The sequence below is a fragment of the Lepidothrix coronata genome, unplaced genomic scaffold (genome assembly GCF_001604755.1).
Source record: "Lepidothrix coronata isolate B3197 unplaced genomic scaffold, Lepidothrix_coronata-1.0 Scaffold5, whole genome shotgun sequence".
NCBI classification, from domain to species: Eukaryota; Metazoa; Chordata; class Aves; order Passeriformes; family Pipridae; genus Lepidothrix; species Lepidothrix coronata.
Genome location: NW_016690185.1, coordinates 148,328 through 173,791, shown reverse-complemented (window position 1 = coordinate 173,791; position 25,464 = coordinate 148,328). Strand labels below are relative to the sequence as shown.

At 36.4% G+C, this 25,464-nt stretch overlaps 1 protein-coding gene across 9 annotated transcripts in view; it reads left to right on the top strand.

Annotated features, from left to right (window-relative positions):
- The window catches only part of ATG5 (autophagy related 5), a 74,485-nt gene that overhangs the window by 38,211 nt on the left and 10,810 nt on the right, over window positions 1–25,464 (top strand). For 5 of the 9 annotated variants that reach the window (XM_017829272.1, XM_017829257.1, XM_017829264.1 and 2 more), the window contains exons 7-8: window positions 9,432–9,549; window positions 21,162–21,316. In XM_017829272.1, the coding sequence (XP_017684761.1) occupies window positions 9,432–9,549; window positions 21,162–21,316 (273 nt within the window). The remainder of the gene's footprint in view (window positions 1–9,431; window positions 9,550–21,161; window positions 21,317–25,464) is intronic. The other 4 variants (XM_017829286.1, XM_017829295.1, XM_017829302.1 and 1 more) reach the window with 2 other exon arrangements.

Here is a 25,464-nt window from a genome sequence, read left to right as displayed (position 1 = left end):
TAAAAGAAAAATTCTGAGGTTATAAACTGTATTTGGTGTCAGCAGTGTGACTTAAGTTTCCATAAATATGCTCAAGTTGTCTGTAAAACTGTCAATCTGCCTAGTTCAAAGCTATAGTGCGAGTTGCACAGTGCTCGGGGAGGGAGATGCAGAAGAGATGGGACTGTAAAACCTCGATTTGGGTCACTTCTCTGAGCCATGGTTGAGCTGTTACCAAGCTGGATAGTTTTAAGCTAGCTCGGGCTTGTCAATAGGAGCTGCAGTGAGCCTTCGGAGTCCAATGTAGGTGGAGCTTGTATACAATGAATATGGAGCTTGTATACAATGAATAAAGTAGTTTTGCTTGTGTGAAAAATAGTCGAGGTTCTGAATTACATTGTAACTACTTTAAAGCAATTTAGGGGTATACTGTATTCTGCACATTGGGAAAAGCTGAGTAGTAATTTTTTTTAAATCCTTTTTTATCTTACCATACATAGCATACTCTTAAATCTCAGAAGAACCTAGGTGTGTAAAAAAACAAGTAGAATCCTAGTAGTTACTAAATTAATTTGTGTAAACGCTTTTATAGATTTTTATTTTTAAGTCAAAGTACATTTTGACTTGCAATGAAATAATGAACACTTCTGGTGCAAAAAAAATTGTCTGTTCCGAATTTGCAAATGCAAATCTTACCAAATGTCATATGCACTCCCTAATTGCAAATTGGTAGTTACTTTTTTAGCAAATTGGTTTTGTATAAAAGTCTTCATTAGTTGTCTTTTCTTTGAATTGTCTTATGATAATGAAGTTTGATATAAATAAGTTTATGTAAAGTTTGAATTTAAACTGTGAGATTTGAATTCTTGTGGCTGTATTTCCCGAACCTGTTTTATTTAGATAATACTCTTGTAGATTTATATATCATCCTAAATTTGTTAGGGGAAAAAAAAATTGCACTTTTTTTTTACCTCAGCTTTGAATGTTAATTCTTAAGAGTATGAAAACATTGCGAGGCTGTGATGAAAACAATGAATGAAGCAGTAATTCAGTTGAGTTAGGACTGTGTATAATTACTATTAGATCTTGTAATTTAAATGCAGTGCTCTTTATTATATTGCTACCTTTCTTCTGATCATTAACGCTGATCATTTGACTTCTCCATTTCACTTAGTATAGTCAACACAAACTGATTTGCCACTTTCACCCCATGCTTCGTAATGTGGTCAGGTTCTTATTTTGTAGCAAAAGGACTTTGCCTACCTTACAACTACAACCTGGAACTGTATTTCTCTGCCTCTCTGTTATAATAGCAAAATCAAAAAAAAACCCCAAAACACCTAACACCCAAGTTGGTGAACTGCTTTGCTTGCAGAAAAAGGGGAAAAGCAGATATGGAATTTTTTTCTTCAGAGAGATGAGGATTGTCATCTCTTAGGGTTATTTCTGTGGCTGTACAGCATAAGCAGTGCCAATTGCTTAGGAATAAAGGTAGAACAAAGCCTGGCCTATGATGATGATGCAAAACTCTGCACAGATGAAAGTCACAGAAGTATCTGATTTGTCAATAACAGTATTCCATCTTGTTTATCCTTTGCTTATTTTTAAGTAAAATAGGTAAATAAAGCAGGTTAACTTTTGCACAAAATCGAGGGTTAGAAAATACAGGAAGTGTTCAGGATTTTGGAAAGTGCCAAGTCTTCTATTTGCACTTTTTAGAAGACTGAAAGCGAATTCTATACAGGTAAGTGTGGAATGGAACCAACCTATAAGGAATTGGGATATGACACCATGTTCTAGGAATACAATACAAATTAACAAAGAAATATTGGAAATTTAGCTGTCCTTGAATATAGGAGTTCCTTCTAGTTAATCATTACTGTCGAAAACTAAGGATAATTATTGAATTTAGTAGTTTGAAGTAGATTGAAAGTGGTGTATGAAGTATTGTACTCTTCACTGCTCCTAAGCAAGCAATATAGTGTTTGCTTATGTGGTTGTAAATCCATTTCTAAAGTTGTTTGCTTCATAAGTAGTCAGTATTCCATTTCTTACGTTTATGTGAGGTTTAAGTTTGCATGTGCACATAAGACATTGCAGCTGTGAAGAGCACTATTGATTTGTTGTCCCTGACACTTCAAATACCTTGATATTTTGCCAATTGCAAATATTAATCCCTTTTTGGGGAAGGAAATGTAATACTTTAAGGCCATGCTTTCATTGTCGCTGTCTTCGTCTTTTCAGTGCTCAAAACTGCCTCTGGAAGCTGTTTCTTCTGTTTAGTGTCTGTTATTTCTTGCTGTATGACAGTTGCCTTCAGTCTGCTCTGTGTGTCTAGAGTGTTGACTTTCTTCTGCCTCTAGGATCTGTACAATTCACCCGAGATTAAATAATGCAAATTCAGTTGTTCTGAGAATATAGTGCTACTTTACCTGCACAAGAAAATTTGTGCCATTTGTCACCTGTCACCAGGTGACAGCCAGGCTGTGGTTCAGCCATGGCTGTTAGGTATTTTGAGTGTTATTTCTGCAACTTTTTGTATGGAATTGGTAACAAAACTTTTGGCAATACATACTCTTGCTAAAAATGACCCACCAGGTATAACAAGACATTTACAGTGAGACCTATGATAAGGAAAGCAAAGCGATATCCTGGGCTGCTGTAGGATGAGAGTTGCTGGCATGTTGAGGGAACTGATCCTTCCAGTCTACTCAGCGCTGGTGAGGTCACACCAGAAGTCCAGTTTTGGGCTCCCCAGCGCAAGAGAGACATGGAACTACAGGAAGAGAGTCCAGCAAAGGGCCTCTAGGGTGATTAAGGGACTGGTGCATCTAATAAGAGAGAACAAAAAGGCTGAGAGACTTGGGACGGTTCAGCTTAGAGAAGAAAAGGTTCAGGGGGATTTCATCAGTGTCTATAAATATCTGTCTGAACATCAGGACAGATATTTAACACAGAATTGGTGTGGACAACATGATGCGTCTTTAGAAACAGTTACAGAAACTGAAGCAGTGTCTTCTGTTCTGAAGTGTTGCAATGTACTCATCCCATTACATTTTAAATCACGAATGTGTTAATGGTTGCTTTTTAACTAGGCATATTTTTTCAGGTTAGTAGAACATGTAGGACTTCAACTTTCAAAGCTTTTACATGGTTCTGATTATTCATTGCTCTTACATAAAGGTTTTTCTAAAGGATTATAAGAAAGCATTCTCTGCCAGTTTACATAATATTGAAAAGGGTGATATTTTGAATGGTTCTTTATTATTTTTAAAGACGAGCAAGTAATGGCCCTCAACAATGTATGGGAGAATTAACTGAAATAGTTGCTGTGTTTCTCTGTAGGTTTATAATAACACTAAACTATTCTTAGTTGTGTAGAAAGTTAGGATAGAACTGCGGTTGCTTCATACAGTGTGCTCTGTTCTAAGAAAGGCTTCAAGGAAGACATGATCAAAAATGGTTCAGTATTATTGTCTAGACTTAACTGTAATAAGCCCTACAATGTAAAATTTTAACCTTATTCCAGATGTGTTTATAATTCTAGTTGTGTCTTTCATTTGACTGCAGTCTTGCCTGAGATACTAGATAATTTTGGCATTATTACTTGCATCAGTTCTTGTCATGATATTTGCCACATGTTATGGTGGCCGTTGTTATGGACTTTTAAAGTTTTCACTGAGAGAACACATCATGTAATTGTTCTTGCTTTTAGAACAGTAATCATTAATGTTCAAAACCCAAAGAATTTCCAGTTTGTGTAATACTGTTAGGAGTGCTTTCAAGAATAACATAATTTTCACTTGATAGTGTGATTCCTTGATATCTGTGATTGATACGATGATTGCCTCCTCATCTGAGAAGTTTTAAAGATGTATCCAAGTACACATTTGTCATGACCATTCATATGGATATGTGCATGTATTTGTAGAATTATCTTAAGCTTCCATATACTTCTGCACTACTAATTTAGGTGACTGCTGTTAGTGTAATTAAATGTATAAAGTGTAGCCTGTTTGTTTAATCTTCTTTTGCTGTTGTTGTGTCAAGCCTCTTAAAAATACTAGAGAGTACAAAGTTCCTGTCCATCACCATAAACATTTTCATGAGGAAATCAAAGCTTCCTTCTTATAACATAAATGCAGAAATTCTAACATTAATTTCAGTACGAACTCAAAAAGTGAAAGAATTAATTTCTTTCCATAGGTTACAATCAAGTATCTATTGTAATTTTTGCAACCACTGAACTAGATAATTTATTAGAGGAATTTAAAATGTAATATGGGAAAACCAAGTAATTTGATTTATTATATATGTTGATTTTACAACTTGTTCTGCAACCCAGAGCACATGCTGTCGGTGATTTGATTTTGTGGTAATTTTAGATAGATGTGTTGGGCGTGTTTATACTCCTTTTTGTCTTATGATTTTTAGTTACATGTTGGACATATAAAACATTACTTAGTTCTTTTATTAAAAAAAAATAATTGATTTTATTTTATTATGAAATGTACTCTTTTCTCTGAAGAGTGATGTTGCAGATAAGCAGTTCAAAATTTTGGATGATGGCAAAAGCAGCACTTATTCAAAGCACACAAAATCATAACTAGAGCATCTACTTGGAGTTTGCAGAGGCTAATTAAAGAAATACTAGAAACAGTCTTTTTTTTGGAATGTTGTTCCAGTCCTAACATTTTGAAGAGTAAAGTGAAATAGAAAATTTATCAAAGGTATAGAAAAAAGCAGTGGAGTGTCTGGGAGAAGTCCTCTATTGCTTGGAAGATTTGAAGAAGAGGAGAAGAGCAATGATTACAGGATAAAGGAATACCACATTGTTATGTTTTATGCCTCTTGTAATAGAAGCTCAAAAAATACTGATAAAATTTGAAAGGTGACATTTGAAATAGATAAAACGAGATCATTTTTATGTGTGTACTTGTTGGAATCCGAAACTCAGCTATCAGCAGAAAAGGATCAGATAGGATTATGCAGCAGGCCATGGACAGCAGGAGCTGGGAGAAACTCCTTACTCTGAGGAGCTTCATCACAAGACCCATTAATATTTAGCTATGTTTGATTGTCCTGTCTCTTTCAGCAAGATATGGAAAGACTTTGTGATGATGATGTCAGACGATGTAGAAGCCCTTTTGTTCTCTTCCCCCATGTGGTCCTCGCTATGGGAAAATATTAACCACTTGGGTAACTGTAGCAGAGAATCGTGTAATCATCTAGTTAGCATAATCCATACCCTGATTAGCATAACCTGTCCTCTTCATTAACATGTCCTGCCTCCAAGACTTTATATTCTGAAGCGTGTATTCAATAAATATTCCAGTTTCTACCCCCGACCTGGGATTGCATAGTTTTATTGACCACTTACATGTACTTTAGCTCATTCAGCTGAAAATCACCCTTATGGAAGAGACAGAGTTTATTTAAAAAAACCCAAAACCAACCAACCAAAACAACAACAAAAACCAAGAACAGCTCCCACCCAGAAACATTGCTTGTGCCTTCTCTACAATTAAGTACTTGGTGATTCTGGTCCAATATTAAGCAAAAAGGAGTCAAAGGTACCCACCCAAAAATGCCAGCAGAAAACCAGCATTTCAGCACCAGTGAAAGAGCAGTATTTCAGATGGGGATTTGCAGTATCTTGTTTTTGGACAGGCATGGTATTCTGATGGTTCTGTGACTACAGCAATTCATTGTCTTTTCAGCTAGTCGCTTTTACATTGTGCATTGAGATTTTTAATTGAAAACATTTCTACAAAGTAGAAGGCATCTTCTAAAAATATGAAAATATGTTTTTGAGCAAATATTTAATAAAAATTTATTTTCAAGGAGTAGTTAATTGTCCTGGTTTTTTTGTTGTTTTTTTTTTATGAAATAATTTGCATCATTATGCAAACTTTTATTATTACTTCTAAAGCTTCTTGGTTGAGTTTAAGTTGGTTTAAACAAAATGGTTCTATGAAATTAAGAGGGCTTTTTTTAGTGTAAAGTGGTTCATTACAAAATGGCACAGACTATGAACTTGACAAGTTACTGAAAATATGATGGAGTATGTAGGGAAGTCTCAAGTTTTACAGTTTTAGGCTGCCAGCTTATGCACATGTGGGAATTGTAAGAAATTATTTTTTTACTTTGTGTGTTCAATATGTATGTTGACTTTTATTTGTTTGAATACTGAATAGCAGCTGAGTGTTTAGGCAGAAAATGCAAATCCCTTCCTCTAGAAGAAAATACTGGTAACTGTGATTTTTCCAGATTAAAACCTAGCTGTTCATGAGTTATGTTTTTCATTTTAAGATGCATCCTGTATAAAATATCTGACTAATTAAATTGTGGATTTCATGCAGTGTTTGATGTTCTGTTGATTCTGAAAAGGACCAGGCAGACTGACAACTTTTTTTTTTTTTCTTCCCCCTTCTCTTGTCAGGATGATAGAGGGAAAAAAAGTTTAAATTGTTAGCACAGTATGTAACTGTGTAGCTTGTCTCTAATCCTGGGAGGCTTTACACTGCCTTAAAGGGTGTCTTAAAACTTGCCCTCACCTATATCTCTTGTCAATGCTGCTATACCTGAATAGGTAATTTTAGCCTGTTTTTTTCTCACTGTGGTGTAATTTGTTTTCACTGTCACTTTCCTATCACTGTTATGGTTTAAACTTGGTAAAAAAAGAGTGAAGTTTTCATTTGTTCTGCAAAGCATGTGATTTGTGGTGCTATGTAATAATGTAGAAAAATGAGAAATTGCAGTTAAGTCCAAGTTTCTAGAAAATATGTTAATTTAGAGATGAATATTTGCTTTCATATAAATTTAATGATTTGATACTAAATTGTGGATATGATCAGTGTAAAATGCACTGCAGTTTTGGGTCAGGTGATTGTCTTCATATGCTCATATATTTGAAGCCATTTCCTTCGTAGATGTCAGCAGTTACTGATTGATTTTCACCTGTTGTGTCCTGCAAATGCGTCCACAATCTTTTGAACAGCTCACAGTTACGTGGAGGCTGGATTGTAAAATAAAATCGTTTAAAAAGTGCTGTGTTCTGTTGAAGCTATGATAATTTTAGTAGGAAAAACTATGGATACTGTATGAATACATGCTTTAGGTCTGATGTAGATTATTTAAAAGCATTATCAGCAGTTATGCAGTGATGTCTTTGTGGGTTAGATTATAGGTAGTACTTTTTTTGCATGATTGATTAAGCAAGTATTGTACAAAGCACAACATTGTGTAAGCAGTTATTCATGGTGGCTATTCCTTCATGTGTTGTAGTAAATAGAATCATAGACAGTTTGAGTTGGGAGGGACCTTTCAAAGGTCATCTAGTTAAATCCCCCTGCCGTGGTCAGGAACATCTTCCACGAAACCAGGTTGCTCAAAACCATATCCAGGCTGGCCAGGAACACTTCCAGGGATAGGAATACTAGAGTAGAAAGGTGTAGTCCAGTTAGGCTTATATTCCTACACTTGAAAATGGGTGATGGTAAGATTTTTCTGAAATTTTTTATGCTCCTGTATGACTAAGCTACTTTGGAAAGTTATCCTATAAATATTGTGGATTGTAGGATGGAACTTTTCTTTTGACTCTTTTAATGCAGAAGACATCTGCTGCATGTGAGGGAAGAAGTGTAAGAATGTTGGGGTAATACTGTGCCTGTAGGATTAGATTTGTGAACCACAGTCTTTGTGTAAACAACATCTAGTTACTTTTATCATTTTAACATTGATGAAGACCAGTGATTTTTATTTACATTACCACATCTGTGTTGCTTAACACTTAAAATACAAAATTGAATTCATTTTCTGTAATGTTTCATGATAGCAGCTAAGGATATTGTTTTGCAGCAGTCAGCAACTATGTGGGAGACCTGAGAAAATACATCTTTGGCTTTTTTTGGCTTTTCCCTCATATTTTTTCCCTCCCTACTATAACTAGGGAAAAACTGATCATAATTTATTAATAAGAAATGAGAAACTGCAGTACACACTTGGGAAATTTTTATCTTAAAAGTCTGATGACAATAACAACCTTTGCCTGCATACTTCTGGTGTTTATTTCCACTTCTGCTTCTTCAGATGATAGGCACTTGGGAGCTATGACTGGACTTCTGTGAATACCTCATTATTTTTAAAAATTAAACTTGATACCAAATTGTTTTGGCTATAACAGTGTTTTAAGGGAGTTGCCTTTGTTTGTTTGGTTGGTTTGGGGGTTTTTGTTTGTTTGTTTGATTTTTGATTTTGGGGGGTTTTTTTAGTGTTTTGGAAGTACATTTCTTCAGTATAATGTGCTAGAGTTCACTTCTCAAGTGTGGATCTATCTGAGGTGGATCCTGCTTGGCTGTGTGCATGCCATCATTTTTCAAATCTTCAGACATTTCATTAGCACTGTTTGTATCCAAATTTTGCTACCCTGAGGACACAGAGAAGCATCATCCCAGTTTTAAAAAGGGAAACAAGGACGAGCCAGGGAACTACAGTGCCCAGCAAGATCATGGAGCAGATCCTTCTGGAAACTATTCTAAAGAGGAATAAGGCATTCAGGTTATTTAGCCTGGAGAAGAGAAGGCTCTGGAGAGACCTCACAGCAGCCTTCTAGTACCTAAAGGGACCTACAAGAGAGCTGGAGAATGACCTTTTACAAGGACATGTGGTGACTGGACAAGGGGGAATGGCTTTAAACTGAAGGATCCATAAGTGAAATCATTCTGAATTCCTTTGCATATCTGCAGCAGAAGTGGGGCATATATGTTCTATACATATGACTAGTTCTTTAAATAGGCAGGTTGTCTGTCAAAGCACAATACTTTTTTTCTTTTGTTTCTTAAATTGTACTGTTTCTTGCAGCTGAAATAGTTTGAAATTTTTGACATAAAATCTTCTGGAAAAAAGTTCACATGTCTTGATGTCTTAAGGCTACTTGTTTGCCATTGAAAATGCCTAATGTTCTTCTAAAAGTAGGAAGATGGACTGTTGCAGAAGATATTGGATATTTGTTACAATATTGCTTTGACTTGGCAAAACATAGATGTATGTTGAATTCCTAAGTTTGTGCTTACTGCTTGTTTTAATTAAATAAAGAATTTATTAAAATGTTTTGTTCAAACAGATCATATTTCCATAACAGAAGGTTTGGTGGTTTTCTAATGTAAAAAAAATAATAATTAACACTTTTATCTCCATGACATTGTCTATAAATCATCTTCACGCTTTTTTCTGAGGTGACAGCTTACTTGCAATTGTTAATAAACAAAAGCTCCCCTGCATTTCATGATATGAATGAAATGCAAGGGGGGGGGGCGGAATGGGGAAATTCCAGATGTTTATTTTCCTGCAGTCTTTCGTTCTGTCCTATCTTCTACCTGTCTCAAATGGTAATACTACATATTTGCACGGTCCTTAAATTGTTGTTTTTGTTAATTTCGTTATTAAAACAGGCAACAACAGAGAGACCTTTTATACAGAAGCTGTTTCGACCAATTGCTTCAGGAGGGCAGTTGCATACTTTGGGAGACCTGCTAAAAGATGTGTGTCCTAGTGCTGTCGCCCCTGAAGGTACTGCAGAAATAACTTTTGTCCACTAAGATATTTTTGTGTGTTGATTTATTGTTTCTTTTGGTGTGGTTTTATTTTTAATAGGGGTATTTTGAAGGTAGAACTAATCCTCAGTACTAGAGTTTCAAATTTCACTCCTTCCTGGCTCCTTATTGTGCCCTGCATCACCTGCACTGTTTTGACTGAGTCCTTAGCCACTCCTGAAAAATTAATCTCTGGAAGTTTCATTTTAAAATTCATCTACTTCTTTGCCATCATACTGTTTTTAATAAAAACACTCACATGTTATTTTCTGCACTTTAAAAAAAATTTCTTAAGCATCAGCAGAAATTTTGTTACCTTTAATTTTATATTGCAAAAACTTTTCATATGTAAAACTCCAAAACTGACAGAAATTGAAGATGTTTTCAGAATGCCTTTTTCCCTGTTGAAGTCCAGCCTTTTAAAATGTACCAGAAAGAAATTGTTACGAGTATATAATACTGTATGTATGATTACTAAGTAGTATTGTGTGACAAGATAACAATTAGTTCATGTAGCATTATATAATTTCATACAATAGGATTTGTTGATCAGCACTTATTCAGAAAACAAGCATTTCTGAATGTTATTTTAGCCTCAAGGATTACAACTACTGGAACTCTGATACAATTTTTAGGTGGGATAAATGTAAAAGTAATGTACTCTGCAAATTAAGATCAAAGTTTTTTAATGTGAAAGGTTTTTCGTCTGGTTCTTGCTATTGTCTTACAAGTACCTGTAAATTAGTAGCTTCTTTTTTCTTTCAGTCAATAAATCACAGTTTCTTTTGAGAAATGTATGATATTCTAGAGAAGATCTTGGCACAGAATTTACTGGTGTAGTATCAGTGTCTTTTGAGTGAAGCACTGAATTTGAAACCAGAGTAAAAATGTGCAAGATTTTGTTGCACACAGAAGTCGTGTAATTCAAAATCAAACAGTTGTCATGGATTTCTCTAAGTATCCCAATCTTAGAAAGTGACTGAAATCTCAAACTGTGTTTTTACCCTGTTTAATACTTGTTAACACATGGGAATCATTTCCAAAAATAACAAGTTAAGAAAAATATGAAATGTTGCTAACCATGTGTCCATTTTTCATAAAGCTACTATAAATTTTGGTGCATTGTTTTAGATAGTGCTTTTAGCTAACTGTCCAAAAGGTAAAGGAAGATACAAATAGATACTTGAATATTAGCACAGTCAAGTTTAACCATCTTCAAGTACTTAACTGTCAGTGTCCTACAGACAGTAATGAAAAGGTACAGAGTGAGTTTAAAAAAAAATGAATGAGAAGGATGGATGCATTTTAACTTGGAAAGCAGTAAAAAGAACAAATTAAATGAAAGAAACTCAAAAACATTTATACAAAAGTTATTCCAGTATATAGTGGTTGATAATTTTTACAGAAAGGATTTACCAAAGCTGCAGGTGTCAAATGTGCTAGGTACTGCCTTTATTAAAAGTCTGAATGTAATGCAATTCTATCTGAGTAGCAGTGATTGTGCTTCCCATCAGCAGGCCTTCTCTTCAGAAGCTGACAAAACTGCCAACTTTTAATAGCAGAACAGAAATATACTGTGCTAACTGCTTGTTTCGTCTTTGTTAAAGACTAGAAAAACTTAGAAGGAGCGATTAGAAATTTGGCGGGTTTCCTTGTATGGAAGTATGCTTGTCTGTTCCTGTATGCATCTGCCCAGTTTCTACTGAGAAACTTACAAATTTAAGAATTTAATAAATTTGATCCCTCACGTGGGTGTGAGCTATCTAGAATTCCACAGATTTTCTCCTGTAATACAGCTTTGTATTGTAGCATTGTTCGGTTGTTCCTCTTGTACTCTGAGTGTTCTCCTCTTCTGGTATGTAACAGAAGGAAATCTAGCTGAGCTAAATGCAGAAACCCTTGAGGAGTTATGAGGGTAGACTGATACGTAGAGGCAGCGGACCGGTGGAGCAAACTGACTGAACAAGTAATTTGGAAGAAAATGACAGATCTGGGAGTCGTTAAATGTGGTGGGGAGAGCGACTATAAACAATGTGACAGGATGAAAGAGATTGGGGCAAAAGCCAAAACCTGACGTAATAAATGCAAACACCTGGACAGAGTAAGTGGGATAGGAGATGATAAAAGGATGAGGGAGAAACAGAAACAATGCTTGTGGAACATACATAGATTGTAGAAGGCATCTGTGAAAGAACAGGGAGTAGAAATACTGCTGGACAAGTGATTTGGAGAAGGGATTTGGAGGAACAAGTTGAATCAGAAGTTAAAAAGAAAGACAGTTTGTGCTGGCAGAATGACAAACTGCAGGTGAATGGGTGGTCAGGTGGAGCTGGAGATGGTAAGATAAAGGACTGAGCAAAACCTGTTCAGGATTTCTGTATTCCTGTACCCCAGACAGGAATACAAAGTAGAAAGTTAGGCATGGCAACATGGAAAAAAAAAACACACAAACATAAAAGCAAAAAGAGAAGCAGAACTAGAACAAAATGATAGGGATAATGTGGAAAGGTTCAGACTTAGTGGAAAATGACCTGAAAAGATAGATGTCCATGACAGCAGTGATTCTTACTGCTGAGGACCATGCACACAAAGACAGTCCAAAGAGGTGTGAAGGGCAGTGCTGGTTTAGACTTGACTGCTTGAGTTCATCATACTCTGTTCACTGATTATTCAGCTTAGCCAGTAAGTGAATTTGATTATTCTCTTGCTTGGCTTAATCCACTCATTCATTATTCAGATGTAATATGTACCATATTAAGTGTTCATGCTCTAATATAGCTTTGAGCTATTAAAAAACCAACTAACCCATCAGACTACGTAGTGCCACTTTTGAGTTTTGCCTGTAGAAACGTTAGCAGCCATAATGAGGGCATTCTTCTCCCTTTTCCAGCAAGTAAACTAAACTGGGACTACTGAACCACAGCATGTCTGTGCTACTTAAGTCTCCATTCAATCAACTCATTTTCTCTCTGATGCTGAATCACAGAGTTTAACAACCTTCATCTGTCAATAGATGTTCCATCAGTTCAAAATACAGAGGAGATATGGCTGTAGGAGAGTTTAATTTGCAAGCACTTTTTCAAACCTAAGATACTATGCATAAATGTTTTCTTTCTAAAGTAGTTGTCTCCATTTGAAGTTGAATACTTGAAATTTAGAAGGTGTTAGAGCTATAGACTTCCTGAACAATCTTAATTTCTTTACACATGCACACTGATCATTATTCAGCTTATAATCACTCTCTACCTCTCATCTCCCTTTGTCTTCTGTGAGACTTTTGTCTTCCTGTCCAGGCTGGGTATGTTTTAATGTCAGGTCTGTGTAGTAAAAAATCACAGTCTTGATTCTTGAAAGGATGAATGGAGAATAAATGTGCTTCAGGAAGTATTGTAGTTTCGGCAACTGAATACTACACCTTTGGGAATTGAATTCAGTTCTTTTTGCCACGGGGAATTAATTCATATGTGATATTAGGCAAGCTGAGTGTTACAAAATCACCCATTTTATAGAGCAGCATCAGAAAAATCCAGTGATGAACATGAGTGTTCTGTCCCAGCCTCTAAAAAATTAATACATCTCACTATAATATCTCTTTGACTTGAATGTGTGATCTATGATAATACAGTCTCTTTCTACAGAAAACTTGTTAAAATGGTTTCAGAAAGAAAAATAGTTTGTGTTCAGACATTAAAAATAGTCCTCTTGGGACCTTTTTTGCTGTCTTCTAATTTTTGTTCTTGTAAACTTCAGTGTTTTATCTTAATCTTCACTTTATTCTGACCAAGGCATTAAAATACTGTAACAAAACAGAATACATTATGAAAAGTATATTAGAAAATTATGGAAAACTTTTTTACATCTGAATTTTCAGACTTCATTCAGTTTTATCAAAGTTTAGATCTACTCAATTTTTCTGAACAAAGGGGAAGAAAAGTAGTCTCTTATCAAAGATATGCTTAAAGACATAATAGGTACTGGAAAAGCAAGTTGTTTTCTGTCTTTCTACTCTTCAAAGTAATTTAGATTTTTTTTCAAACTGTTTATAACCTTCCTCTTTAGTGAATTAAATAATGATGACATCAACTGCATCTTTTTGTTAGTGCAATGCAATCAGTATGAGCTTCTTTCTTTCTGTTTTTCTCCATCTGTTGAATTATTTTTTTTCCTTTTTCCTCTATGGTTTTCTCTTTTCCGATGACTTTTCATTCAACTGGAAGCTTCATGGTAATTGTGGTGGTCGCTTGTCTATGGTGACATCCGTAACTGAGCTTTGTGCCGTGGGAACACAGAGGATATATGGTTTTCAGACTCAGCATTTGTAGCCATATATGTAAGCTGTTCCTGCTGCCAGATTCTTAAGGACCACCACAAGAAGAGGGAGGAAAGGGTTTCAAGAACCACCCACAGTGTCTATATGCCTTTGCTTTAGGAAACATGGATATAATTAAGTCTCCCTTTTAGCTGTGATGAGAAAAATCTTTCAATGAAAAAAATGTATTTATATATATGTGGATTGAATATATGCATTGATTACCAACTGTTGAAAACACGGTGTGAAGAACATTTTCAGAAGGAGAACAGGTGGAATAGTGACACTAAAAGATTGATCGTGAAAATGGTCTTTGTAAAATACTGTGTCAATATTTTTTTTGACTGTTACAGACTGTGGGTAACTGTTTAGAATACTGTGTTTTATTTAAATTAGCTTATGAAACTATTTATTCAAGGCTTTTATTGTTTGTTGAAGTGCTGTAAAAAATAAAAACTTGAGTGTCCCCTACTTCCCTGTCTCTCCCCAAACTGGTCCTTTATTCGGTTATATAAATTTTTTTCTGGTTAACTCATGCTGTACAGTGTTCACCATTCTGGGTTGCTAAATAGTTTCATCTTCTTAAGCTGTTAATCAGAGCAAAATTGATGGATAGAAGTTTAAGGCTTTTTGTCATGGGCATTGTTATACCAAAGGAAAGAGTGGCTTCTACTTAGAGTAGACTGGAAGGAGTGTTAGCTTTACCTTCTCTTGTCCTTAATCACTGCAGTGGAGTTGGAGCAGAGAGTATAGCAGTTTGGAACCCAGTAGTCAAAATGTGTATCAAGCATTTTATACGTTAGTAGTAATGCTCAGAAAGTGTGAAGAAAAGCAGTACTTGGAATAGCACAAGCACTGAGAGGTCAGTATAGTTGTTACAAGTTTTGGAAGTTACTTTAATTAACTGTAAAGGATACTCTGTTTTTTCTAAAGCAGCAAGGAGAATGTGTCTACCTTTGTTAGTAGCAAACAAAGAATCAGAGAAATGGCTTGGGTTGGAAGGGACCTTAGCGATCATCTAGTTCAACCTCCCTATGTTGGGCAGCGACATCTTCCATTAGACCAGGTTGTTCAAGGCCCCATCCAACCTGGCTTTGAACGCTTCCAGGAATAAGGCATCCACAGCTTCTCTGGGCAACCTGTGCTGCTGTCTCACCACCTACTGAGTAAAGAATTTACTCCTAATATTGGATCTAAACCTACCCTCTTTCAGTTTAAAGTGACTCCCCTTTGTCTTATCACTTGACATGCCCTTGTATAAAGTCCCTCTTCAGCTCTCCTGTAGGCCTGCTTTAGGTACTGGAAACATCTTTAAGAATAATACAATGTTCAGAGAACCTTCAGAGAAGATGCTATTTTTTTCACCTTACAGTACTACTACTGCAGTACTGTACAGTACTTCCCCCTGGAAGACTAGGTTACGGCTGATCTAATATAACACTCTCTAATTTTCTGTCTAAATGAGTATTTAGACAGCAAATGTGTTAAATCAGATGTTTTCTCATTAGCTGAATAGTTTTTCTTTGGTACCTGTGGTACCAAACGGTACCTATTTAGCTGCTTCACAGGCGACACTTGCGATTATGTGCCAACACAAATAGTAAGACCAGGTCATCACAGAAAGGATGACCTTGCATTTAATATTGATACATTGCTTCAGTTTTTTTCTTTGTTCTTATCCTCCTGTGTTGACATGAAGTTTGGGAAGAAGTGAAGTCCTTCTTGTCATGTTCAATAAATACTAAAATAATTTTGAAACACGTACTAATCTAGTAATCACTGCCTCTATATTGTAGCCTGCTGTAATCAATCTTTAAGGCATGTTATTTTTTTGTTTTAGTTACTGCATTAATAAATTGTATTTTATCAGTTACACAGCACTTCATAAATTAAAGACCCCTCAGCCCAAAATATTACCATAGGTAAACCTATGTTGTATATTAGTACATTTTTTATTTACTGTATTTCCATAATTATTGTTTACTTCAGTTCGTCTAAAGGCTGCATACAACTGAAATGAAATTTGGGAGTTCTGTGGTTGTATAGATATACTTAGCTTGCTATTCATGGACTATTATTCCTGACCTAGAGTTGCAGGAAACTCTTACTGGAAGATGTACAATTTCATTTCAGTTTTCAGTCTTTTAAGGTAAAACTTTGCAAGTTCTGTACTTTGAACATAGTAAACTGTGTTTACTTCTTAGATGTGATATTCTCTTGAGGGGGTGGAAGAGTGCTGTGTACTTGTTTTTTATGCTTGCTTTTGCCTAGTTGTTCATACTTAAATCCATGGCAAAGTGGTCATTTAGGTTCCGGGCAATGTTTCATTATTTCTGATCCTGATCGCAGTATTAGGGAAGAGGGGCACTTATTTTTTAGTTCTCTTTTCAACTTGTGTTGACCCATCTTGTTTTCTTTCATGTCAGTGTCTCTTTTCCTGCTCATGTTTGTTCAATATGTATTCTAGGAATAGCTTACTCTTACTGTCCTTTGTCGCTCTTTTAGTATCTGCTTTTACATCCTTTAAAGTTGGCTATTCTCCTTCTTTGACTGAGCTCACCCTAATTTATATAACTAATTTTGTAGTTTTTGAGACCTTAGCTGATTTCCTAACAGGAATAGATCTAGTTCTTCGGGGAAGTAATGAGTCGTTGTCATTTCCAGCTTTTTGTCCTGTGGTGTTCTATTATCTATACTTCAGTTACCTTGAGTTTTCCAACATTGTTTTGTACCACTAGATATGAAAATCTAAAATATGTCAACACCTAGGGATTTTCCATTTCTCAGTTTCTCTTGGTATTCAGTTGTCCTCCAAGACGCCCAAGTGTCCTGGTTATTCAGGGAAGTCCAGAATAAAATTGTCCAGTGTCCCCCTTTTCATTCACCATTTTACACTCTTGAAGTTGTACAGAGATCCTTTCCAGCCAACAGTCCAAAGTCCTATAGTTTTACTTCTCATAGACTGTGCATCATGTAGTTTTGAATCTAAGCTCATGACAAATGTCTTTTTTTATTTTAATATGAAACACCCATTCATGAGGACTCCAGGGTTAGAATCAGATTATTCTGATTATTCATGCTACAGCTTGTCAACTCATTGTCTGATCTTTTTTCCTATGCTTGTGGATGCCACTTGCACAGACAAAAGTTGGTTCTTTAATTGGACAGTTCTTGTGTGGTAAAGTGGAATTGTCTGCAGTAGTTCTAGTTCCAGAAAATTAGGCAGTCGTTTAAATAACTTCAGAGCTATTGCTATTTGTGGGAAGATTTAGTGCATTATGCAGGAATAGGCTAAGATGAAGCTTGATCTTGCCCATGGTTTCTTAGACTGCCTAGTTATAGTTTCTATGCAGGTAAGGAAGAAAAGATACTAAGACTATGTTGTTGCCTGTAAGTATAGCATAAGGCTACATACCTGATATTGCAGAACATGTTAATTATGGGTATTCTTCCCAAAACTGCTAAATAATAAAATTATCTGTCCCTGAAGGAGATAGCACCTATTTTCCCCTACTGTCTTCGGTAGATTAGGCCACCTGCTTACTGCAAGACTGTCATTTATGGCAGATAATAAAATTGTTATCTATCTGTTGCTTCAGGGAAGTCGTGCTGCATTTCCCCATGGTTTTCTGCATCTGATGATAGTGTTCCTGTTGCCAATTAAGGGGCCTTTGTTTCCAGAAGTAACACCAGTTCCGAAGTTCAGGGTTTCTCAAATTTGAAAAAAAAAAAAGTGAATAATTCACAGCAATTGAAAAAAAAATGTTTAGTAGACATTTATGAAGTTCCTGTAGAAGAACATCCTAATATTGTAAACTGTTCATTTAGAAATAGTGACTCATCTTACTAGGAGAAGGGGAGAAATACAGTATGATCTTGTATAACTATAGAATAACAGCTACAAGAGGAAACAGTGTTGAGTTCAACAGGATGCTTTTGAGATACAAAGGGTTAAAATGATAGAAAACAGAATTGTTCTGGGGGAGGGAAAGACCTCTTTCCTCTTCCACACCAGAAATGTAAGAAAGACATTGGGCATAATGCAAAGATAAAAAACTGTATAGTGCAGAAGGAAGCAGTTTTCTTCCACTGCTATCATGTCTAAACAATTCTGGATACAATTTTAATTTGCTAGTGTTGTTGAAGTCTTCGCAAAACTTGTTTTGATTTTTGTCTCATGCTTCCTTGAAGACTCAAATGGTAAACATTTGGACATAATGACGCAAACAGTAGGCTATCAATCAATCCCAGTTTTCACAGCATTGTTGTTCATTCAGAAAAGCTGTGTGAACTGACCTCTTTCTACAGCAGTGTCATTAGTTCTTTCAGAAATAAAACAAGGATCAAAAAGACTTCCAGGATTTTTCTCTTAAGACTTGCTGTACTGAATGATTTTGTAAAATTAGGATCGACTGTTTTCAATTAGCTCTCAGCTTTTTTTAATGTATATTGTAAGAGAGACTACATATTAATTGTGTTTGTTCTTCCTCAGTTTTCTAAGCACTGACTTCCAGTAAATTAGTCAAACAGAAAATTGAATTTAGATTAGATTTACCGTGTAGGCACCTAATTTTGATGCAAATGACAAATAGAGCAACAGAAAGAGGTAAATGTATGCAGTGTGAATGTCTTTGGATAGACATGAAATATTATAGGGCTTGCTCTGCGTGAGGTTAGAATTAACTTGATGTAGGGCTTACTGTGGGAGCTGGAGCAACACAGCACCATCCCAATCCTTGCAGCTCCCATGGCGAGCAGACTTAGGAAGCCTTTGCTCCCCATGACTAGCTAGTAAGTCTGACTGCTTGTGCTCTCTGCTTTTCAGTGCTGTGGAGGTACAGTATTGAAATACTTTCCTAGGCCACCTAAATTTAGAAATAGAATAAACCTTGGTCAGTTCAAGACAGTTTATTAGCCACACTTTCATCCTACATGGGTACGAGAGTATTGTGAAGGGTTAAAGGTCTTGTAGAGTGTAAGTGTACTAAAAGATGTTTAAAAGCTCACCAGCAATATGAATTCTAGTCTACTGTCTCCTCTACTGTGAGAGTCATCTTGCAGGCCACAACTGAACTTCAGACCACTACTTAAGCTATTCCACCCTTCGTGTGTCCTTGACTCAGTGGTGCTTTCTGCCTTGGAGGAGGTCATCATGTACGTCTCCTTTCTGGTATGAGTCATTATTTGTGCCTGTTATCCTTTTTCTAACTAGGCCATCTGCTTGGGTTATCCTTCTGCATCTGACTTTCATCTGACTGACTGCTGACTTTGATTTCTTTTTTTTTTTTATACCCACAAACACCTGCTTGCCTCAGTTGCCTTTTTTTTTTTAAGTTGGAGTAGAAAGGGGGTTTTTTCTGTGTTAAAATTGCATACCTTTTGATTTAGTAGTCCTTTTTGATCAAAAGGGGTCCAAGTCCAGAGGTTGGCTTGAGATTATAGAATTAATAGTCATTACTACAGAATTAATTATTATAGAATTCATTTGTCATGACCACATGGAAAGGTGCAAATAATCTGAGAGTTAATGCCAATTAACAGCTGTGCTGTTTATATGGCTTCTTGTTAGCCATCTTGATTTCTAAACAAGTTCTTTGCAAAGTCAGAGAGGACTTCTGTGTGTGCAGAATGTTCTGGCTCGCTTGCCCTCGAAAGAAAAGAGAAAACATAATGGGGATCTGGGGCTGGTTGTGATCTTTCTGCTTAGAATTTCTCAGGAAACAGCAAACATAGCTTGGTTTTAAGGATTTCTCCAACATTGCCTCAGTGGACTCTACAAGGATTATCCATTTGTTAGCTTATGAGACTTTTGCCCCTTTCCTAGTGGCAAATGGGGTGAAATTTAGTAAGTCCAAATGCCAGACTCTGCACCTAGGACAGAGTAATGCAGAGCACAGGTATAAACTGAGAGAGGAGCAGCCCTGCAGAAAGGTACCTGGGGGTGCTGGCTGGCAGCAGGCCTGGCAATGTGTCCTGGCAGCCACATCCTGGGGTGCATCAAACACAGCACAGCCAGACAGTCAGAAGAGGTGATTATCTCACTGTATTCAGTATTAGTGCAGCCTCATTTGGAGTGCTCTGTGTAGTTCTGGGCCCCGCAATTTTAGGATGTTAAGGTAGTCAAGTTCATCCAGAGGAGAGGAACAAAGCTGGTGACAGGGCTGGAAGGTGTGTGCTGTGAAGAGCAGCTGAGGACTGTGAGTCTGTCTGATTTGGAGAAAAGGAGACTGGGGAGTGACCTTATTGCTCTCTACAGCTTTGTGAGGAGGGAAGTACAACAGGAGGTACTGAACTCTTCCCCCTGGTATCCAGTGATAGGACATCTAGGAGTGGCTCAAAGCTGCCCCAAGGAGGTTTAAACTGGACCTTAGGAAGTATTTCTTTACTGAGAAGATGGTCAAACACTGGAACAGGTTTCCTAGAGGGTTGGTCAATTCCCAAGCCTGTCAGTATTTGAGGCGTTTGTACAATGCCCTTAATAACATGCTTTAACTTTTGGTCAGCCCTGGATTGCTCAGGCAGTTGGATGAGATTATTATTATAGGTCCCTTCCAATAGTCTGCAATAGTCTATTCCAGTCTAGTCTTTCCTCTTGTATCCAACAACTTTCCTAACATCATAAGAGTAATGTGCTTTTTCTTTGTAACTTAGAAGTGGTTTCTTGGAGTGCACAAGCATGCACATTCAAAAGGATAGACTGTAGGAAGAGGTACAGCAAATAGGGAAATAATCCTGTTTTCTTGAACAAGCCTTTGGAAATGTGTTCAGCTTCAGCTACATTTGTTCTGCCGGCCACCCAATAAGTTTTATTAGTATCAGACACCAGACTATTCTCTTTAAATTTTTCAAAAGGCCAATGAATTTATTCAGGCACAACAAAGTTTTTTAAGTCTATCATTAGCTGTAGTAGTATGAAATAGAGAAAGTAAAATCCTCCACAGAGCAAAATAGCTTTTTTGAAATTTAACTTACTCTGTTTGAAAATTGCAAGCCAGCTCTTCTAAAATTCTCTGGAGAAGAGAGGTGGGTTTTTCATCCTAGAGCAGTCTTCTCTTCCTGGGAACATCAGCGTCCTACCACCAATTTCCTGATGGAATGCTATAGATCTGAAAATCTAGGCAGTTAACAAAAGATTGTGGAAAATTACTGCAGAAACCCTGCTCAGTTTCTAGTAATCTACCATGTATGTGAGTTCTAGAACTGTTGGGGTCAAAGCATCTTGACAAAATATTTTGCTTGTGTTGAATTTTCAGTTTTAAAATGAGTATTTTTTGTTTTAGCAGGAGACCTCAGGTTCTTTATGCACTGTACACATGTTGCAATGTGTTCCCACAGAATTTATCACTTAGACAAAGGACAAGTGAAGAGAGACAAAAAGGAAGGAGAAATTAAGAGCCAAAGAGGGGTGATGTGGCTTGTACCTGGTCACACTGAGGTCAGTAGCAGAGTTAAGAGTTGGATTTTTTTGAATCATGATCTAAATCAGTCTGTCTTACTACAAAGGGGCCACAGAGGTCATTCAGTGTGACTGACCCATCAAAAACTTCACAGAAAAGAAATGCAAAACAAACCTTTCTTCTAGTTTCTCATATATCCTTGTTGACAGCAACAAGCATGTCAGCAACAACTAAAGTACACAAAATAGACTTACAGGATATTTTTTATGGTTAGTTTCGTAGAAAATGTGACAATGCCTTTAGTGTTGTAATTGGTGGAAGAAGTAACTGGAGATTTGGGTCTACCAAAACTTTCAGGAGACAGTAATAACCTTCTGAAGACCCACAATGTGAAGTTCTCAACCAGGACACTGCAGCACACAACCAGATTTGGATGTTGTGGTCTTAGTGTTTTTATTTACACTAGTAAACAGAAGAGGGCTAGAACATATGTGATTTGTGCTATATGACTATCAGCAGTTCTCTGGCATAATTTTGGTCACGGGCAATTAATACTCTCCCAGAAAACTTGAGCAGTGTTCATGGATTAACAGTCTGGGGACTATTCTCAATATGCAGTAATGGAGAGGGAGATAGTTTGGCTGAATAGGCATAGTTATTTTCTGGTACTTGCCCTGAGGTTCAGAGAGTGAGTTCTGATCCATTTTATGAGTTGCATCTATACCTTTAAATTAGGTATGTTTTGTGTGTCTTTTGTGGTTGGCTGAGTAAAATCATTCCCATCTTCCTTGCACCTCTCTTGCAGTCTGGTTCTATTCTGCCTTGATGCATATAGGTATAACCTGAGGAGATAAACCTCTTACAGGACTGGAAATAACAACCTGCAAAACTAAAGGACCTATAGAAAATAATTAGGAGAAAAGTAGTAGTCTTATCAATAATGTATAGCAGAGTAATCCACTAATAATACTATGTACTATGTCCTACTCTCTTCTCTAAGGATTCAGCAGCACTTGCTAATAGTAGCTGTGCCCTGTTCGAATACCTCATTTTAATCAGAGATTTTGGTAACTTCACATTCAGTGGATAAACAGTGGATAACTTTATATCTTATTTTGCACCTGTAGCCATTTGGAGAATATTTGTAAGAAAACCGAGGTTAAACTTATGTCAAAGCCAAAGTCTTATGCACTGGCTTGACATGTGCACAGAGATGCTACAGTTAGTGAAGATTTGAGGGCTCTTGTGCTCCTTGTCCTTTTTCCTGATGGTACCATCACCACATTTATGACGACAAAATACAGGGGGTGTCTGCACTTTGGGAAACTTCCCTAAGTCTAGTATCTTTGTGCAAGCTGTTACTAAAAATTTAAGCCAAGAAGCCAGATGTATGGACCAGATACACAAACAGATGCCATTCTGCCACTTGTGATGTTGGGCATCAGTATCCTCAGATGAAAGGGGGGTTGCAAAGCAAGTTCTGTTTAATGAACTAATGCAGCTCATTTCAGAGCTATGTACACACAGTGTTTTGTCCACATAGCTAATGATTTCTAGTAATATTGCTAACTAATTAATGATACTAACTTAGCAAACTTTGTTTGCAAATGCTGTATGTCTGTGTTCTTTTATGGATCTGTTTTTTTACTATAAAATGGAAAAATATGTTCTGAACGCCAAGATAAAAATACTTAAGTAATGAGTCAAATTCTCATTAAAAATAGAGATTATATGATTATGAGTTTTGCAGCTAACTCTCTTGATATTTTGGAATGGAAAAACTAAGATGAACTTATGATGAAAATTCACTTCCAGTTTTAACTCTGGCCAGGTAGCTGTTTTGGGGAGGGTTGGTTAGTTTGTTTTAAACTTCGCGTTCAGTGTAAAGAGCCCTGCAGGTATTCCTTTATTCCTTTAGCCACTCCTTCCTGAATTTTTCAATACTAAATTTTTTAATTTTACTGTGATAGAGATCTCTAAATACTTTAGTCTGATAGCTGTTCAAAAGAACTTAAAGTACATGTATAGAAAAAAAGATATTTCATGTGTGCAAACTCTACTGCCTGCTCATTACAGAATTTATTTTTCAATGAGTAAGGGCCCGGAAGAAGCTAATGTAAGTATTTTAGCAAGGGTTTGTATTTCTCTGATAAACAGCACTCCCCTTCTGTTTGTGATCACAGGATGAAAGCTCTCTAAGCTTGTATATGTACATTTTTACTGCTACATCATGTAGTGTGCTCTTAAGATTGAGATCTCATTCCCCAGGAAGCATTTCTGTCTAAGATTAATTGCCCTTTTAAAATCAGTGTTTGATGTATTCCTTTGGCTATATCCTGACTTGCTTTAACCCTCTTTGACCTGACCCCACTCACTATTACCGCCATGGCTGAAGCAGAAATCCTTCAGCTTGATGTATGCAGTACAGACTTGAGCCTGTGGTTTTTCACATCGATGGATTCAATTAGTTGAGTTTTTACTGATCAGCTTAGCAGAGGTCGAAGAATTTGTCAGACATGGAACAAAACTGTCCATAGTTTAGACATAATTAAATAGCTCATCTCCATTTTCACAGCAATTGTTTGCTTGTGAAGTTGTTTACTTTGTTAAATAACATAATAATATTCCTGGAAGTAGCATTTTTTAAAAGGAAAAATCCAGTTTATTTTTCTCTAGTTAAATGGGAGAAGGCACAAAACATGAAATAAGAGCAATTAAGCTTTCGATTGGTATATGTTGCTTACCACTCTTCAGCCAAATGTTTTTAAACTGTAATTATGTCCAAATGTCAACTTTTGAATTTGATTTATTAAACTGAGCAGATAAACTAACAATTAGCATTATGGCTTGAAAAAAGCGAATATGCTGCTCTCTTCTGTATTGACGGTGATTTTTCAGAAACAGTAATCCTTCTTTGCCTTGCTGGGAGTAGGTCATCATTTGGTTAGCTGAAAAGTTCTTTATAAGAGATGAACAGCTGTTAGAATCACAGAATATTTGCAGGCATGATGTGAATTATAGTAACTTGAAAACGAAATAAACTAGAGGTTGAAAGTTCAAGAATGCCATTAAAACCCTCAAAATTGTATGAATGTGCATATGCTTAGGGAATGTATAGTATGATTGCATAGAGAATTTATTTAATTGATTGGCATAATAGTATTTTGAAAACAATGACATTATAAAAGTTCTCACAAGCTATTAGCAGCAAGGTCTTTTACAGTACATTGATTTGCTTTAGGCCAAACTTCGTAGACAAAAATATTTATCAAATGGGGTTTGTTTTTGTTTTGGTTTGTTTTTTTTTTTCTAGAACAACATTGATCACATTTAGCTCCCTAGCTGTATACAGAGATAGCCCTAATTTCTGAAGGTCAGCTCTACACAGTTTAGAGGGAAGGGCAACCTCAAATCTAATTAAGGGCATAGTGCATGAAAGGGTTAACTTATTTTAAGTCAAGATGCCTGCTGTTCAGAAAAGCTACAAAACTCCTAAAAGTGATTTATCTCTCCCTCAGCAATGGAAAACATATCATGGATGAGTTGGCCTCAGTTTGTCACACATTCAACTGTTTATCTTTTAACGCACACTCTGCCTGTTCCTCGTAGGTATGAATGTATTGTGTGCTTGCTTGTTACATGGGGCAGCAGGACGATTTGCATTGAACTTTGTCACTTCGTCCACATGTGCATGGCCAAACTTAACGCATTGCAGAAAATTGTTTTATAAACCTCAGTCGCTAACCCAGTCTTTTCTAAATTAGCATAGGTTTATTGCCAGTTCAAGGCTGAGGCTAAGGCACCCATGCTAAGAAAGAAGGGTTATAAGAATATTTCCTGGGAGTTTAATCTTTGTGGGTTTTTTTTATTCTGCTTGAAGCTAGATGTTTGATGGGAAGCATCTTGGGCTCAGTCTTGTAAGGTCTTCTAAAACCTTTTAAATACTATAATGTCAGATGTTTAAGAAAAGTATTTTAGGGTTCTGTCATCAAGCCCATTAAAAAACTTCTATGAAATATACGAGAATCAAAATAATAATAAAAAAGCAACAACAGCAATGTTTAGTTAAGTAAAGCTTTCATTTCCATCCTCTATCTGCTTTTCTATTGAGCTGCATGAACTCTTTTACGGACAGAAAAATTCCCTTGGTTGTCTTAGACAGCATTACTGTCAGTAACTGTTTTGG